The 16,677-nt window shown below is 51.9% G+C and overlaps 2 protein-coding genes across 20 annotated transcripts in view; one reads left to right on the forward strand and one right to left on the reverse strand.

Annotated features, from left to right (window-relative positions):
* Positions 1–3,772, forward strand: part of PSD2 (pleckstrin and Sec7 domain containing 2) — a 55,569-nt gene extending 51,797 nt beyond the window's left edge. For 5 of the 8 annotated variants that reach the window (XM_073994410.1, XM_073994409.1, XM_073994408.1 and 2 more), the window contains one exon: positions 1,573–3,772. In XM_073994410.1, coding sequence (XP_073850511.1) covers positions 1,573–1,776 — 204 coding nt within the window. In that variant the 3' untranslated portion in view covers positions 1,777–3,772. The remainder of the gene's footprint in view (positions 1–1,572) is intronic. The other 3 variants (XR_012414164.1, XR_012414165.1, XR_010587646.2) reach the window with 1 other exon arrangement.
* A 2,310-nt stretch (positions 3,773–6,082) lies between these two features.
* NRG2 (neuregulin 2) overlaps positions 6,083–16,677 on the reverse strand; it is a 266,404-nt gene continuing 255,809 nt past the window's right edge. For 9 of the 12 annotated variants that reach the window (XM_065546860.2, XM_045394951.3, XM_045394948.3 and 6 more), the window contains 5 exons: positions 14,904–15,006; positions 12,142–12,265; positions 11,671–11,798; positions 10,844–11,071; positions 6,083–7,981 (listed from right to left, as the gene is read on the reverse strand). In XM_065546860.2, coding sequence (XP_065402932.1) covers positions 7,216–7,981; positions 10,844–11,071; positions 11,671–11,798; positions 12,142–12,265; positions 14,904–15,006 — 1,349 coding nt within the window. In that variant the 3' untranslated portion in view covers positions 6,083–7,215. Of the gene's footprint in view, positions 7,982–10,843; positions 11,072–11,670; positions 11,799–12,141; positions 12,266–14,903; positions 15,007–16,677 lie in introns of those variants that run through there. The other 3 variants (XM_073994405.1, XM_073994407.1, XM_073994401.1) reach the window with 2 other exon arrangements.

The raw sequence follows: 16,677 nt of genomic DNA on the forward strand, positions 1-16,677 counted from the left end.
GCCACCATGCCTGGCTAATTTTTGTATTTTTAGTAGATATGGGGTTTCACCATGTTGGCCAGGCTGGTCTTGAACTCCTGACTTCAGGTGATCCACCCGCCTTGGCCTCCCAAACTGCAGGGATTACAGGTGTGAGCCACCACACCCAGCCTCATTACTATTTTAATTTGGATTTAAAAACATTTTAATTGCAGTAAGACATGTAATATAAAATTTACCATCTTCATGTGTATAGCTAGCCGTGTTAAGTCTATTCACATTGTTGTATAACCAGTCTCCAGAATTTTTTCCTCTTCCCAAACTGAAACTCTGTACACATTAAATAATAACTTTCTACTCTCCCCTCCCTTCAGTCCCTGGCAATCACCATTCTACTCTCTGCCTCTATGATTTTGATTACTCTAAGTGGAATCATACATAATTTGTCTTTTTGTGATTGAATTATTTTACTTAGCATAATGTCCTTAAGGTTCATCCATGTTGTAGTGTGTGTCAGAATTTCCTTTCTTTTTAACCTATTTATGTTGGAGGTCAAATTTTTTTTTTGATGAAAAATCAGACTTTGGAGATGACCTTGAGCAGTATGATATAAATAACTCCCATGAGTTATTTCCAGTAACTCCAACGTTCCAATAATGGAACACTAGGCATAAATGGGATGAGGCTGAATAATATTCCATTGTATGTATACACCATATTTTGTTTACCCGTTTATCCATCAGTGAACACTTGGCTTACTTCCATCTTTTGGCTATTGTGAAAAATGCTGCTATGAAAATGGGTATACAAATATCCCTTCAAGACCCTGCTTTCAACTCATTTGGGTTTATAGTTAGAAATGGTCTTGCTGGATCATGTGGCAATTTTATTTTTAACTTTTTGATAAACCACCAGCTTTCCATAATAGCTGCTCCATTTACATTCTCACCAGCAGAGCACAAGGGTTCTGTCTATTTCTCCATAACCTCCCCAACATGTATTTTCTGCTCTTTTGATAGTAGTAAGAGTGTGAATTGATATCTCACTGTGGTTTTGACTTGCATTTCTCTAATGACTAATGATGTTGAGCACCTTTTCGTGTGCTTGTTGGCCATTTGTATGCTTTCTTTGGAGAAATGTAGATTCAAGCCCATTTAAAAAATTTGGGTTGTCTTCTGTTGTTGCATTCTGAGAGTTCTTTATATATTCTGGATACAAAACCCTTATCAGATATATGACTTGCAAATATTTTTCTCCCATTCTGTAGGTTGCCTTTTCATTCTGTTGACTGTATCCTCTCATGTACAGAAGTTTTAAATTTTGGTGTAGTACCATTTGTGTATTTTTACTTTTGTTGATTGGGTTTTTGGTGTCATATCCAAGAAATCATTGCCAATTATTTGGATTTTTCAAATTATGAATGAAGTTTATGTGCATGTCCCGTGTTTATTTTTTAATTGGACTGTTCATCTTCTTTTTAACGATTTGTGAAAGCTCTCTGCATATTGAGGAAATCAGTCTTTTGTCATACAAGGTGCACATACTTTTCTCCTCTTTTGTTGTCTTTTGACCTTGTGTTTGGCCTTTCCCCAGAAAAGCCGTTATGAGACCTATATCCACCTCCTGGCTGTGAAAATCAAAGTGGGCTCAGATGATCTGGAGCGGATTGAGGCCCGGCTGGCCACTCTGGAAGGGGATGACCCTTCTCTCCGGAAGACACACTCAAGTCCTGCCCTCAGCCAGGGCCATGTGACTGGCAGCAAAACCACAAAGGATGCCACTGGGCCTGATACTTAGCTGACATGGATGTGCAGACCCCAGGATGGGCAGATGTCCCCAGTGGGGTCGGTGAGCACAATTCCAGCCAGGGGCCACTCGGACCAAGCTCCAGTCAGTTGATGGGCAGCCAGAGGGGTGCAGAAAACCTGTGGGCCCAGGAGATGGAGATGCTGTTTGTGGCGTTGATCTCCTTGCGTCCTTGGGCATCTCTGGGCATCAGACCCTCTCCCCAGCCTTTGTTTTCCTCTCTACCATGGAGCCTCATTTTGTAGGCCAGTTGTGTGCATGCTCTAGACACCACCTCGCTGGAGAAGCTGGAAGGGCTGTTGTCTTCCCAGGTCTTTCTCTTCTCATCAAGCTCCTCTCATCTTCTTGTGTGTGAGGACAGGTCTTGACTCCAGGTCTCAGCTGGAACCCCACCCTTTCTCCTCTTCCTTCCTCTGAGTTGACCAGCAGCAGGTCTGCAGACCACCAGCACCATCCTCTCCTCCCTCCTCCCAGCAGCCTCCAGAACCATGCCCAGGTCTCCTGCCTCACATCACAATAATCTGGGACCCAGGCTTGTGCCCTTTCAGTGTCAAGTTGACTCCACTCACATGTACGTCCACCTCTTTTCATCCATTGAGATCACACTGTCTCCTTTTTATACAGACACAAATATACATCTATAAGAATAATGTATACATAAGGAAACCCTGAAAGATGGTTTTGGAACTGAAATCAGTTAAAGGATGAAATCAGATAAAGGAAAAGCCTATTTTGGAGCTTCCCCTGTTAGGAAGGATGGCTGCACCTGGCCCCCTGGCATTCCTGACGCCCTAGGAGGGAAGGGGGAGGCAGTGCTGGTCTCCCTTGCCCTGTTTTTCCCTCTTCCAGCTGACCTGTGACTTACACTGCTCTTACAGTTGATACTTTTGGAAAAAATAGAACGTGTATGCACCGCCCCATTTGTCCCATGGATATCCTGGGGTGTGAGTGGGATGGGACCACAGCCTTGTTTATATTTGGGTCTTTATGTTGGTGCTGCCAGGTCTCTGAGCTCCAGAGGTGGCCTCTTGGACAGATCTACTGCTATAGGAATAAAAGACACTCTGCCTCACAAATGGCCACTTGTCAACAAGCCCAAAGATGCTTGTCGGAGGACGGTTATGGAAGCCATTAATTCTTGGTCGTGGGAAAAGGTGGAATGACAAGTTACTGATTGTTTTTCTGTCGCTATTTCTTTCATTTGTCTAGTGAATCAGAAAGGCTCAGCCAAGGCCGCATCTGGGAAGAGTGGAGAAATTTGCCACTTGACGATCACGGATTAGCTAGCACCTTTAAGCCCTGCATTTTTCCAACTGACAAGTGGGTGGGGGTGATGGCACATTCAGTGAGGCTATGAAGAGCGAATCCTCTCTATTATTTAAATAGATTACTGTAGTTTGGCCAGCAATTTGGCGTCAGTGGTAACATACTTAGTTAATAAAATAAGCCAGGCTTGCAACTAAGTATCTAACTTTACAGGCCCACTCACATTTGAGGCAAGGGACTTTTGATTATGTGGAGAGATGTAGTGATTTAAATTCTGATTATTTAAGTTGGATCAGCTGAAGTGTGTTTTAGAACCAAACCATCTGGCCCCTTCGTTTTGCTCAGAGGAAGTCAATGTTCACTTAAATGAAATTGAAAACGCAATGTGGCACTACAAAAGAGCTCTCTGTACTTTCTCCACGCTGCCTCAGAAGTCCTGTGATTTTCGGGGTCAGTGTCCCACCCTTCACTTCCCGAGGGTGGGTGAGTGGATAGCAGAGCCGGGAGCTCTGGCAGCTGTGGACAGATGTGCTTCCTGAGCACGGGTTGTGCCTCCCATCAGTAAAAAAATGTTTAGTTCACTTCCTTAATTGTATAATTATTTATTTGTAAATTATATACATGTACTACTGTACTAAAATATCATGTACATTATAAAACATACACAAAAATAGAAATTTTAAAAAGATGAGATGAAAATAAATCTAAGTCAAAGTTCTAATATTTCTTCCTGCATTCGAATGGATCCTCACCCCGCACAACTGCTGTCTCCAACATGCCCATTTTCTAGGACTGTCCAAATCCAGGACTGGTGACATACAATAAGTGGTTTGCGCCACCTGGTGGTCCTGGGAAGTGGCCTTGGGCTTAGGGACTTCTGGGGGCTGTCCCTTGAGGACAGTGTCTCTTGCGCCTTCATCCTCTCATTCAACGAGGGCCAACTGTGTGCTGCACGCTGGGCAGGGTGATGGGAATGTGGTGGGAGGAAGTTTGACTGCCGGTCGTCATGGGGCTCACAGTTTCGTGGGGAGAACAGGCAGTTACCATTACCACTTGGGTCTCTGGGAGGGGCTGGAAAGAGAAGCCAAAAAATGACCTGGAAGAGAAAGAAAGAACTGGGAAAGTGGGGACGAAGCCTCTGACTTGGGAAGCTGCCTGAATGTCGTCCTATATGTTCCAGTGACGGTGCGGTGGTAGGGAAGTAGCTTGACAGGACTGCGACTCGTCCTGAAAGGCCACTGGGAAGGCTCCCCAAGGCAGAGGTTTGAGAGGCAGAGTGGAGAAGGGGCCTCTCTGGCCACATGTGTTCCTGGGTCCTAATCATACCTGTGAAATGAATGGGTGGATGACAGGTGAGGAAAGAACTCTGTTAGGTTCTGGCCTTGGACTCTCGGCACGTATGGCAGGTACTGTAGGATTCAGAGCATATAATGAAGGTACCTGATGCTCATGCAAAGGTTGGTGAGTTCACCAAGAGGTCATTCAGAATTAACTGAGGGCCATATAGAGATTGGTGTTCTCATTGGGTAGCTTCTGACTCTAAAATTTAGAAGGCAACAGCAACCTAGAGCCCTCGGAAAGGTCACATGAGGACAATAAGCTGGATCAGACAAAGGTCAGTGGGTTCCCCAAGAGTTCATATGGAGTTAATTTGGGATCCTACAGAAACCACAGGTCACATAGAAGAATAACTGGCTCTCAGAGAATTTTAAAGCCAACCACAAACCCAGAGACAGCAGCGGGGCCTGGATGAGATCAACAGAAGGGGGCCGGGAAGGGCCAGTGAGTTGCAGGTTTATGCAGGATTGAGTTCATTATTTTCCTTTTTAAATTTTTTTTGTAGCAGGTACTTTTTCCCAGCGTCCCCATAATGAATACAATAACTTCAGTTCGTTCTTTATTTTTCTCCATCGCCTCCCTCTCATCTAGTTTCTGTCACTCTGGCTGTGTGATACAAGGATGCAAGGCACAGGAGATTGTCATCACCACCATCAAATCAGCCATGTAATAGACATCTATCACGTGCCAGCATCAGCACTGTACTTTATAATCTCCACAGCAACCTTTTGGAATAGGTATTTGCATCACCCATTTCCCAGCAAGGAAACTGGCCTAGAGACGTCACACGGCTAGGAGGCGCAGAGCTGGAATTTGAACTTATGCCCTGTTGATGCCGAAGCCCTCTCAACCCGCAGCCTCTCTGTCCCTCCCACCTGTAGGTCTCTGACTACACACATCCTAGGGGGATTCACACCCACCCACACCCACACAAACACACAGGCGTAGGCAAGTGTGCATGCCAACCACCTCGGCTGTTTGGGTGGAAGACGTCCATGTGTCTGACTAGAAGCGAATAGTTTCCGGTGCCGGACACTGGTTTACTAAATCAGTTGATGAGGGGAAAGGCTTTTGAACCCTGGGCCTCCATCTGCCTTCTCCATACTGAAATCATGTACTTTCCCTCAGGGCTGCGGGTTTAGACAGGCCTGGCTCCGAGGGGGTATAAAGTTGGGGAAAGAGCAACACCCTGTGGGCTTATGAGCTGCAGCAGCTGTGGTCCTCCTGGCAGCTGAGGGTACCTGTCAAGCCACTTTGCATGTCCGGACTTTGCCTGTGACATGCCTCAGGGTCCAGGGGTCACCCTGCCTCGGCTGTGCTAGTACCAACCCCACAACCCATCCCTCCTCACCCACCTAGGCTGGCAATTGTTGTCTCAGTCCGGCCCATAGATCCGGGGCAGGAACTGGGCCAGAGTTCCAACGCTGAGTTTGAAGCAGAGCAATTTGTGTCAGTCCCTTGGCCAGGTTCCCCAGCAGCTGGGGGGACACCATGTAAATATTCTTGGGAGTGGGAGGAGGGTTGGAGTCTGTCCTGGGAGCTGGGGCCAGAGAGACTGGAGAGAGGGTCACTTCCTTCCAGGGACTGCCCTGGCCCCCTCCAACCTCCAGGCTAGCATCATCCACATCCACCATGGGACTTTGTGCTCTGACTTCCCTCCTCATCTGGGGCTAGGCACACACAGTCAAACAGGAGTTATTTCTGATTTTATTTATAATATAAAAATGTTCAAGTGTCGACAGTCAGGTGTTCAGACATTTCAGGACAGGATTCCCATTTGTTTCTGTTTGGGATTTTTTTTTTTTTAAACAATTACCTTTTTGACAAATTAGCAGTGGATCCAGTTTTTGGGGGTGGGAGGGTAGGACTGGAGACGAGTGGAAGTCACAGGTGGGTTGGGGGCTGGGAGGCAGCCTGTGAGAAGGAAATGGTGTTACTTTATTGCTAAAAGGGGAATACACTGTCGAGTGGCTCTTCTCGGTCCCAGCGTGACCATGCATCCAATCTAAAGAATCTGAAATGCAAAGGACATGCAGGTGTAAAATAGAAAAGACGACCTGTAAACAAAGGTGCTGCAGAGGACGGAGGGGCGTCCTGGAGGCTGTGGGGGACAGGAGCCGCCAACATTGGGCCCCTGGCAGAGCTGCCACCTCCCTGGGCCCAGGCTCTTGGGGAGACCTTTCTCTGCCCTCCTCCTCTAACAGCTGTGAGTAGCCAGGGCTTCCCCATTCCGGTAGCTGTGTCTTTATCTCCCCCTGGAAGTTACCCCAGCTCCAGCTCCAAGCCTAGGGTCCTGGCCCTCTCCTCCCAGGGGTCGGGAACTCCAGCTCTTGCCTGAGAGCAAAGCTACTTCTATCCTCAGTTCTTCCTCAGGGCCAACCCCTCACGGCCCCCCACCCTCGCCCCCACCAGAACCCCGCAGCCTCTTCTTTCCCTGCTGTCACTCCCAGCACCCCGCAACCAAGACCTCTCCCCCGGAGCCCCAGATGAGCGTACAGCAAAAGGCACCACAAAATAGGTTTCTATTAAAGAGTCAAAAAATTGGCCCATCTCTCTTTTTTTTTGTTGTTGTTTCTTTTTTTTTCCGAAGCTGTAAATCAGGATGTTACATATAAATAGTTTCCCTATAAAAACGTCTTTGCCGTTAGCTAGTATTATAAGACAATTTTTGCTAAAATGAAAATAAAACATTTTGTTATACTTTTTTCCTTTTATAGAAAATAAAAATATTTTTATTTATTTTTTCCTCCTTTCTCTCCAGTAGGCGGTCTCTGGTCTCCTTAAAGACAGTGGGGCGGGCGAGGCGGAGGTGCGCGCGGCGGGGCCCTAGAGTGGCGCCGAGTCCTGCTTGGCCCGCGGGGGCGGCCCGCGGCTGTGTCTGCTGCTGGCCCGCGTGCTGTGGCTGTCCAGGGAGTAGTAAGTCCTACTGTCGGCCGCCGGGCACAGTGGCGGCGAGTCCGAGCGCAGCGCGTCGTGCGCCGCGCGCAGGCCCAGGAAAGGCGTGCTCTCGGCTGCCAGCGCCCCGTCCGCGTCGTCCGCGTCGTCGTCCGACGCCGAGGCCGAGCCTCCCCCCGAGCCGCTGCTCAGCGACAGCGAGTCCCGCGCCGCTCTTGCGCGCTGCGCCGCCAGCCCGTTGAGGCGTGAGCGGCGCCAGCGCCGGGGCCCCGCCGACGTCCTGCGGGACGCGCCGCGCGCGCGCGGCCGCGGCGGCGGGGGCGCGCACTCCTGCGTGGTCTCGTACTCGTCGTCCTCGGGGATGCGGAAGGGGCTGGCGGGCAGGCTGCCCAGGCTGCCGCCGAGCGCGCAGGTCCCGCGCCGCGGTCCGGGCCCCGCCGCGGGGTAGTAGTAGCTGTCGTAGCTGCGCTGCATGTCTGCTCCGGGCCCGGGCCCGGGTCCCGGGCCGGGGGGCGCCGGGTGCCGCAGTAACGGCTGCTGCTCCGCCAGGCGGTAACTGATGGGCGCGGCCGGCGGCAGCGACACGGCGTGCGCCGAGTTGGGGGACGTGATCTCGAAAGTCGGCACCTGCGTGGCCAGCGAGTAGTGGAAGTCCACGGGCGAGAGGCGCGCGGGCGTGGTCAGGGCCGACACGTACCTGCGGGGAGAGGCAGAGGCATGGGCCAGGGCCAGGCCGGGCGGGGGAGGGGTTGGGGGAGTTGGGGGTGGGGTAGGGTGGGAGGGGCGGACATAGACTTGCCTTAACCTTGCCCGAGACCCCGCCTGCAAGAATGACGGCGGCAACCGTTAGTGGCCTTATGCAATTTCCTAAACCTCTCCGAGCCTCGGTTTCCTTATCTGTTACGCGGGCGTAACCATGGTGTTCATTCCATAGCTCTGTTGGGATGATGTATCGGGGGATGTGTTAGCCCTTGTGCCTGACCCGGGTGAGCTTCCATGAATGGTCACTTGCTGTGGGAATGCTCACCGTCAAGGGGGTAAGGCTCACACTGGGGTATAGTACATGTTCCATCTGGTTTAGTACGGCAGCTCTGTAAGACCCTTCCGCCAGTCCCATTCTACACACAGGAAACTAACACTCAGAACATTTAAGTAACTTATTCAGGATTTACACAGCCAAGAAGTGGCAGAGGTGGGATGTGACTTGAGGCTAGGCAGGAACCAGGACTCATACTGCCCAATTCCAGAAGCCACTAGTCCCCATTCAGATACCCCTGTGACCTGGACTCACTGCCCCACAAGGGCAATTCCTTCCATGCCCTGATGGCTCCAGTGAGGGAAATACTCCTTCTTATAGTGAAGTCAAAACCTGCTTCGGGGAGTACCAAAATCCCACTGAGGTGTCTCTGCTTGTGGCTACAGACCCATCCCCACACCACCAGCTCCTTCAGAAGTCTGGCCTTGCTAATATCTTCCAGGCTGGATCCCAGGTACCTGTCCCTTTTTGTGCTCACATCCCCCTTGTAAGCCCATCAGCCTTCTGCCCCACCGTTGTCACCTCAGGACGGGGGCCACCCACCTCCATGCTTCCCTTCCAAACTGCACAGCTGGGCACCTCACTGCTCTCTGGAACCAGCCTGGAGTCCCCATTATGATTTTTTCTGCATTGCCTGACTCTTCCCTCTTCCCGCTCCCACTGGCACATCTAATTAACCACCAAGCCCTACCCATTCCCTTCTCTGGAAGCACAGTCTCCACCCCATCCTGGGCCCAGCTGTTCACATGTGGTCACCTGGGTCCACCCCAGGGTCTCTCCTCCTTCACTCTATGCAGTTCCCAGAGCAATCTTGTAATGTCACAGCTCTGCTGAAGCAGGTCTTCCTGTTTACCCACCCAGGGTCAGTCTCTCTGGCCTCAGCTTGCCTGTTCAGGCCCAGCTCCTCTGCTCCCTACAGCCCACCCTGTTCCAGGCACCTCACTCATCAGCCCTATTCTTAAGTGCCTCTGTTGGAACAGCTCAAGTTGTTCCCGGTGCCTGGAATGCTTTCTTCCTGCTCTCCTGCCTCTCCCCTTCCTACCACCCATTAAGGAGTCTCATTGCTGTGGTTATGATTGATAAATAGCTACACCTAGTGAGCATGAGCTCTATCCCAGGGATGAGGCAAAGAGCTCTGTGCACATGATCTCAGGTGGCCTTCACTTGAACCATGCATAGTAGCTATTGTTCTCCCTGTTCTACAGCTGAGGGAACAAGGTACAGAGGTGATCAGGCTGCCCCAAATCACACAGGTGGAGCTGGGCTTGGAAAACCTGGCTGCTTCCCAGAGCCTACAGTCAGACTGGGTCTCTCTGCCCTGCTGTGGTGTCATGTTTAGCACTTTCCATAGGCTGCTGTAAGCTTCCTTGGTTTGTTTCTGTGACTAGGAGCTCCTCAGGAGCAGGAACCTGGCAGGCCATTTCTGGATTTCCAGGCAGGCCTGCCCAGCACAGGGCCTGGCATGGAGTAGGCTGAGTTGAGAGCAGGGGAATATCTGCTCCTCTCCCCACTCCCTGGTCTGGAGTTTTTAGTACTACTCATCTTTCCCTGCTCGCCTCCTACAGACCCCACTTACTGAGGACCACTCAGGGCTGAGCAAGGTGGCAGGGGTGCTGGCCCTTGTGACTCCTGGCTTGGAGTCAGGGAAGAAGGGGCGTTTCGTGGTTCTTACTGCATCCACTGCTTAGGAACCCAACAAGGCCTTGAACTGTGGGACCTTGTTGCTGATACTGCCAAGGCCTGCCATCATTCTTGGCTCATGTCCATCTTGTGCTGGTCAGTGTCCTCAAAGACAATCTCCCCTGCCACTCTTCATTCTACTCCATCTTCGTGTCTTTCTGTTCCTGCTGGGACATGGAGCTTCTAGCATGTATCCTGGTTTGTCCAGAATAGCCCCTGTTTGTTCTTTTTTTTTTTTTTAAATAGAGTCTTGCTCTGTTGCTGAGGTTGGAGTGCAGTGGTGCCATCTTAGCTCACTGCAACCTCTGCCTCCCAGGTGCGAGAGATTCCCTTGCCTCAGCCTCCCAAGTAGCTGTGATTACAGGCATGTGCCACCATGCCCGGCTAATTTTTGTATTTTTAGTAAAGATAGGGGTTTCACCATGTTGGCCAGACTAGTCTCAAACTCCTGACCTCAAGTGATCCATCCGCCTTGGCCTCCCAAAGTGCTGGGATTACAGGTGTGAGCCACCACACCCAGCTCCCTGTTTGTTCTTGATGTTCCAGTGTAACTATTAATAATGTCTTTTTTCTAGTGTGAAAAGTGTCCTGGGAGGACAATTAAATTAGATGGTCACTGTCCACCTGGGTCCACTGGCCCAACTCTAGTCCCAGTCTGTCATTAACATGCTGATGGCTCTGAGGAGGCCATTTCACCTTTTCCAGGACCTTGTTTTCCCATCTGAAAAATGGAGATTAGACTCTTCGGAGTGTTTCTGAGGGGCCCTAAGGGTCAGCCTTGGGCCAGTGGTGCCAGCCCTCTGGCTAAGTGGGCTGGGCATAGGCCAGGGGGTAGGAACTGACCTCTCGCTGTGTGGGGAGTCGCGAAGGGAGTCCACGGAGTCATGGTAAGGTGGCACGGTGGCCCTGCGCCGCTCCTCCAGGTTGTAGGCTGCTGCCCGCCTTGCCCGGGCCTCCACACATGCTGGGCTGTTGCATTTGCTGGTACCCACTGATGATAGCATGATCCCCGACTGAGAGTCGGAAGTCAGGCTCTCAGAACGTTCCAGGCTCCATGTGTGGCTCTCGTGTCTGGGAAAGCCAGATGGGGTGAGACGAGGGGTCAGGAAGGGGCAGGGCTGCCCAGCAGGTGTGGTTCCATGGACCTCCCTGGCTCCTCTTCCACCTCAAGCTCCCTTAGCTCAATGCCCTTCTCCACTCTGGGGTGATGTGGATTGTTGCAAATGCCCAACCCCAGTATTGGAAGAAGGAGAGCTGGGGTCCCATGCATGGGTGAGCTGTAATGTGCAGAGACCCATTTCTTTCCTCCCTGCAACCAGCCTCCCCCCAGCCTTACCTTAGACCTCCTGTCTGGGACCCTACCACCACCGTGGTCCTTAGCTACCTAGCTCAGAAGCCCAGCCCCAGGGGCCAGTATGTGAGGGCCCTGACTATTTCCTGGTGCTCCTAGGGAAGAAGGGAGCCAGCCATGTTATTTTTGAGCTGTCTGAGCCTTTGTGCTGTGTGGACTGGCCTCTGCAGTTCTGGAGAGGGGGCTAAGGTGTGCTGTGATTCCTGTGGCAAACTCAGGGGAGGGTATTGAATAGCTCTGGATGTCGGAGTAAGTGGGCACTTTGTGCCCGATGAAGTTTTTGAGTCTACAAGTTTCCATGGGCCTTGGTGGTGCCTACCTGTGGCTGGAGGTGGGCGTGGCTGTGGAGCAGTGGTGAGAAGGAGAACAGGAGTGGCTCCCAGAGAAGGTGGTCTCAGTTTCTCTCCTGATGACATGGTCTGTGGCTGGCACGTTCTTGGAAATATACTGGAACAGACAGAGTTGGGTTAGAGTTAGTGACTGGGGACCAAATCAACTCTTTCTTGTTGGGGACAGGGAAGTGATGAGCACTGACTGAGCTCCTGGTTGGGGAGACCCACTGGGTGACAGTGACTTGATGTTGGGGCAGCGATGGCTCCAGCAAATCAACCCCCACCCCTTCCTTATGGAAGTGAGCAAAGCAAGGCCAGCCATCCTGATGAGGCAGTGCCTAGCAGGCAAGGCTGGCCATGGGACAGGCTGGCTGCTGCCCTGACCCATCCTTGCAGGGGGCATGAGAAGGCTGGCTGTCCACTGAGGGCTCAGAAGGGGGCTCAGGAAAGCCACTCACATCTGCCATCTGGATCTCCTCTGGGTCCAGCCGGGGGTGGCTGGGCCCATTGGCCAAGCTCCGGTTCTGGTGGGCCGGGCACATGTTCTGCCGGAGGTGGTTGTGCATCTGCTTCCGCTGTTTTCTGCACAAGGGAAGGGAAGGTGAGACTGGTATTCCCCCCACTCGCCAACGATGAACTTCCCTAGCTATCTCCCTAGGGAAACAGCTTTTCCCCCTGCCCAGGGCGGCCATGGCTACTGCTCTTCCCTGTACTCAAGCTGCCCTGCAGCATCACCACCACCTGAATCCAACAGGACCTGAGCGTCGTGGCAGTGAGCTTTGGCTCTGCCCAGAGAGTAGAACTTCGCTCCTTTCTAGCTATGCAACCCCGGGCAAGTTACTTAAGCTCTCCATGTTTCACTTTCCTCATCTATAAGACAGGATGATCATTTATCTGTTCCAAAGACTATTGATGATTAAAAGTATATGAAATATTCAAGCACAGTGCTGACTCCCTCTCTCTCTCCCTCATTCATTCATTTGGTATTTATTGAGTTGTCACTATGTGCCAGACACTGTTTTGGAGCAGAGAAGATAGATAGGTAGATAGGGAATCCATCCTCCTGAAACTTGCAGGCCAGTAGAGGAAGCAGATGGTTAACACATAAACAAAGAAATCAACTAGATATTTTCAATGAAGTGCCATGAAGAAAATAAAATGGGTGCTGTGGCTAGGGAGTCAGGGCCTGTGGGACTACTTCAGATTGGCACATATTAAATGCTCAATTTATTTGATATTAAATCTAATCATGTCCCTCCCCTGTTTAAGACCCTTCATTGTGAACTCATGGAGATAGAGTAGAAGGATGGTTACCAGAGGTTGGGAAGGGAAGTGGGCGGTTGGGAGGGAGGTGGGGATGGTTCATGGGTACAAAAACTAGTTAGAAAGAAGGAAGAAGACCTAGTATTCGATAGCATATGGGGTGACTATAGTAAATAATAATTTAATTGTACATTTAAAAGAGTATAACCGGATTGCTTGTAACACAAATGTCCATGAGGACCCATCAGTTTGCTCAAGGTCACAAAGGATAAATTCTTGGGGGGATGAATAGAATACATGATATGATTATTATGCATTGCATGCCTGTTTCAAAATATCTAATGTACCCTATAAACATATACACCTACTAAGTACTTGCAAAAATGAAAATAAAACCCCCTTATTGGGCCTTAGTGTCCTGATTCTCTCCCAGCCCTGTCTCTCGCTGCCCACCCAGCACCCCAGCTAGCTGCCTCTGTGGTGAGCTTGTTTCTGATCCCCCACTATGCCCTGCCCTCTCTGGCCTCCTGGCCTTTGCGCATGCCAGGCCATTCACCTGGAATATCTCTCCTCTTCACATGCTAACTCTTGTTTACCTCTCAGGCCCTGGCCTAAATGCTGCTTCCTCAGGGAAACCCTTCCTGCTCCCCAGCCAAGGTTAGGTGCCTCTAAAAGGTGTCCCATGACACTGGACCACTTGCTCAGAGCACCGGCCATAGGCCTGAGGCAGGGCCTGGTGTCCAGCAGGCACTGAATGAATGTTTGTTGAAGAAGTGAGTAAATGCATTGGGGGCAGGACAGGCGGCTTGCTTTTTCTCCAATTCTTAGACTCAGTTTTCCCTCTTGGGCCCAGTCTCCTCTGGGCTCACTGGGCCCCAACTCCCTCCTCACCTTCCTCCAGACTTTCTGGTCCTGGATTCATTCAAGACAAGGCCAGCAGGACTTCAGATGCCACAGATGGGGCAGCATGAGTCCAGACCAGGGGCTCAGTCCCCAGAATGTTAGCTCTGTCCAGTCCAGACCCTTGCTTTCCAGATATGAGCAGTTGTTACAAACCTGTCATCTTTCAGTACATCAGAAGGTCACAGGGCCTTGGATGCCGAGCTAGGGAGTTTGGGTTTACCCAACAAAGGCTATAGATGTGCCTTTGTTGGATAAACCCAGGCACCCTAGCTCGCCATCCAAGGCCCTATGGTGCCATCTGGGTCCCAGCTATCCTTTAGACTCATGCCCTCTTTTTTCCCGTCCCTGGCCCTTTGCTCCAGCTAGTCTGGGCTGCTCATGCTCCGGGAGTACAGCTGACCCTCATCTGTGCTGTCTTTTAGCTTGTACTGCCCGGCTCCCTCTCTGTTCCCTTATTCTCCTTGCCCCAAGGTTCTGCCCCTACCTCTCTTCTGCCCAGAGGGGGCCCAACCCCGCCTTCTCTGTCCTCTTGTGTCAGTTGCTCCCAAGGTGGGGTCAGGCAGTGCTTTGAGGCATCTGTCTGTCTTTGGGAATGCAGCTGTCCTCTCTGCGCTCCTCCACAACACTACCCGGTGCCTGCCCACTTGACAGGGCGCCTGCTCCAGGAGCCTGTGGGGTCAGCTGCACGCTCCTGCTCAGGTCCTCACAGTGTCCTTTGAGGTACATACCAGGATCATTCCCATGAGGAACCATCAATTTGCTCAAGGTTACATGGGAAATAGCAGAGCTGAATTTGAACCCAGATTTGTCTTCTTCCAAACCCTGTGCTCGTGACCATTCTTCGTCAGTGCCCTGGGGCCTGTCTCCCCAACCCTCTGCCTCTACTTCTTTGGCCCCACACCTACCCAGCTGCAGAGGCCCCTGAGGGGTATTTGGGGCCTAGGAGGGTGTAGAGGCCTCCAGTGGAGTGGGGGAGGAGAGCCTCCTTCACAAACGTTCTTGGAGGCCCATCCCTTGGCTTGGCCTGTCCCCAGCCCGAGTGCCTGACACTCACTTGGTCTTGCAGTAGGCCACCACACAGACGATGCCCACGACCAGCAGAGCCACGCAGATGCCCGTGATAGTCAGCACCCTCTTCTGGTACAGCTCTTCGGCTTCTGCAGAGGTAGGGGGGATGTGAGGGGTGGGGCAGGAGGCAGACCCCGTGGGGATAGTGGTGCAGAGACCCCTTTGCCCCCAAAGCCATAGGCTCTCCCCAGCTCAGGTCCTGCCCAGCTCCTTTCCATTCCTTCTCTCTCCAGCCAGTTCCTTCCCTCCTGCACGCTCTCTTTTGCCTTCCACTCCCCCACAGCTCCCGCCCACCCATGGATCTGGTCACACACAACTCCCCCTGAGTTCCCCTCCCCAAGCCCCATGCCTGCCCAGAGCACATGAGTGGAAAATGCAGGGGAATGGGAAGGGATGGAGTGGAGGCAAAGCTCCCGAGGCTGTAGAGCAGGGGAGGACAGCCCAGTCTGGCAGGCAACCCTGCCTTGCTCCACAGTGGTCTGGTAGCTGCAAAGAACCTTGGTGGGCCAAGAGGAGTTGTTTTTCATGGTAGTGATCATGGGAATGCCTTGTCTATCCCTGCAGCCTGGTCAGGGTGTGGCCCTGGCCCACACCAGGCCTGCTGTCTCTGCTTGTGAGAAGCCCGCCAGTGGCACCATGGACCCCTGGCATCTAGGAAAGTACTGGTGTGCAAGGAACAGACCCCACCCTTGCTGAGGAGCTGAGCTAGGCTGGGCCTCAAAGCCCTCCCAAAGGCCAACTGTCCTCTTTACCCTCTGCTGCTGCTGGGGCAACCCCCATCCTTCTAAAACAGAGAAAGCCAGGAGGAAGGAAAAGTAAAAGGTGACAGCGCTAGCTATAGTCAAGGCTACAGCCCAGAGACCCCACCCCTGCATACCACACCTGCTGGCTGTCCCTCCACACTGTGCCCTCCTCCCAGCTCAGGGGGAAGTGGAGGCTGGACCTCAATGCCTTGGCGGAGCCCTGGGAAATGTCCCTAACCTCTTGGGCTTGCAGCATATCCTGCGGCAAAGGTGTACACACCAGGAAACATCCAGGGCTACAAACCCTCCAGACACACAGATATTTCTAACTATGCCTATCTGATTCACAGACAGACCCCTTCACTCACACACACACACCTGCACAAACATATGCACACACACAGAGTTAACACACTCCAGCCATAGGTGCATACACACGGCCATGCCCACTGACACACAGTCGGATCGAGTTGTAAACAACCAGACCTCCACCCTAGGTCCCCATCTCTTGGCTCTGTGCCCACAGCCCTGGCTCTAGCTCTCATGCCCCATTCACCTGCCTCACAGTCAGGCATGTGTCTCCATCACTCCTCTGAGACCACTCTGGTCACAGGCACCAACAACCTCCAGGCCACCAAGTCCTGAGGTCACTTGCTTCCTTCCCGGCTGATCCCCTCCTTCTGGGGCCCACTCCCCCTGGGCTTTGGAATGGTTCTCTCCCTCCTACTTCACTGGCTGACCTGTCTCTGTCTTAGCCATGCTTTCATCTCTTCTACTGGCTGGGAAGGTAGAAGGGCCTGGGCTCAGGTTTCTTTCTTTCCTGCACCTGCCCTCTCTCCCTTAGTGATTTAACTCAGACTCAGATTTTAAATACCATCTATTTGCAGACTCTCAAATTTATATGTCCTGCCCTGACTGCTCCCTGAAGTCTGATTGTGCCAGATGGCCCTCCATCGAGTCTGCACCCATTGGCAGCCTCTGTCTCATCAGACATGGATGACAGGACTGGTTCCCCTC

Source organism: Macaca fascicularis, chromosome 6 (genome assembly GCF_037993035.2).
Source record: "Macaca fascicularis isolate 582-1 chromosome 6, T2T-MFA8v1.1".
In the NCBI taxonomy this organism is placed as follows: domain Eukaryota; kingdom Metazoa; phylum Chordata; class Mammalia; order Primates; family Cercopithecidae; genus Macaca; species Macaca fascicularis.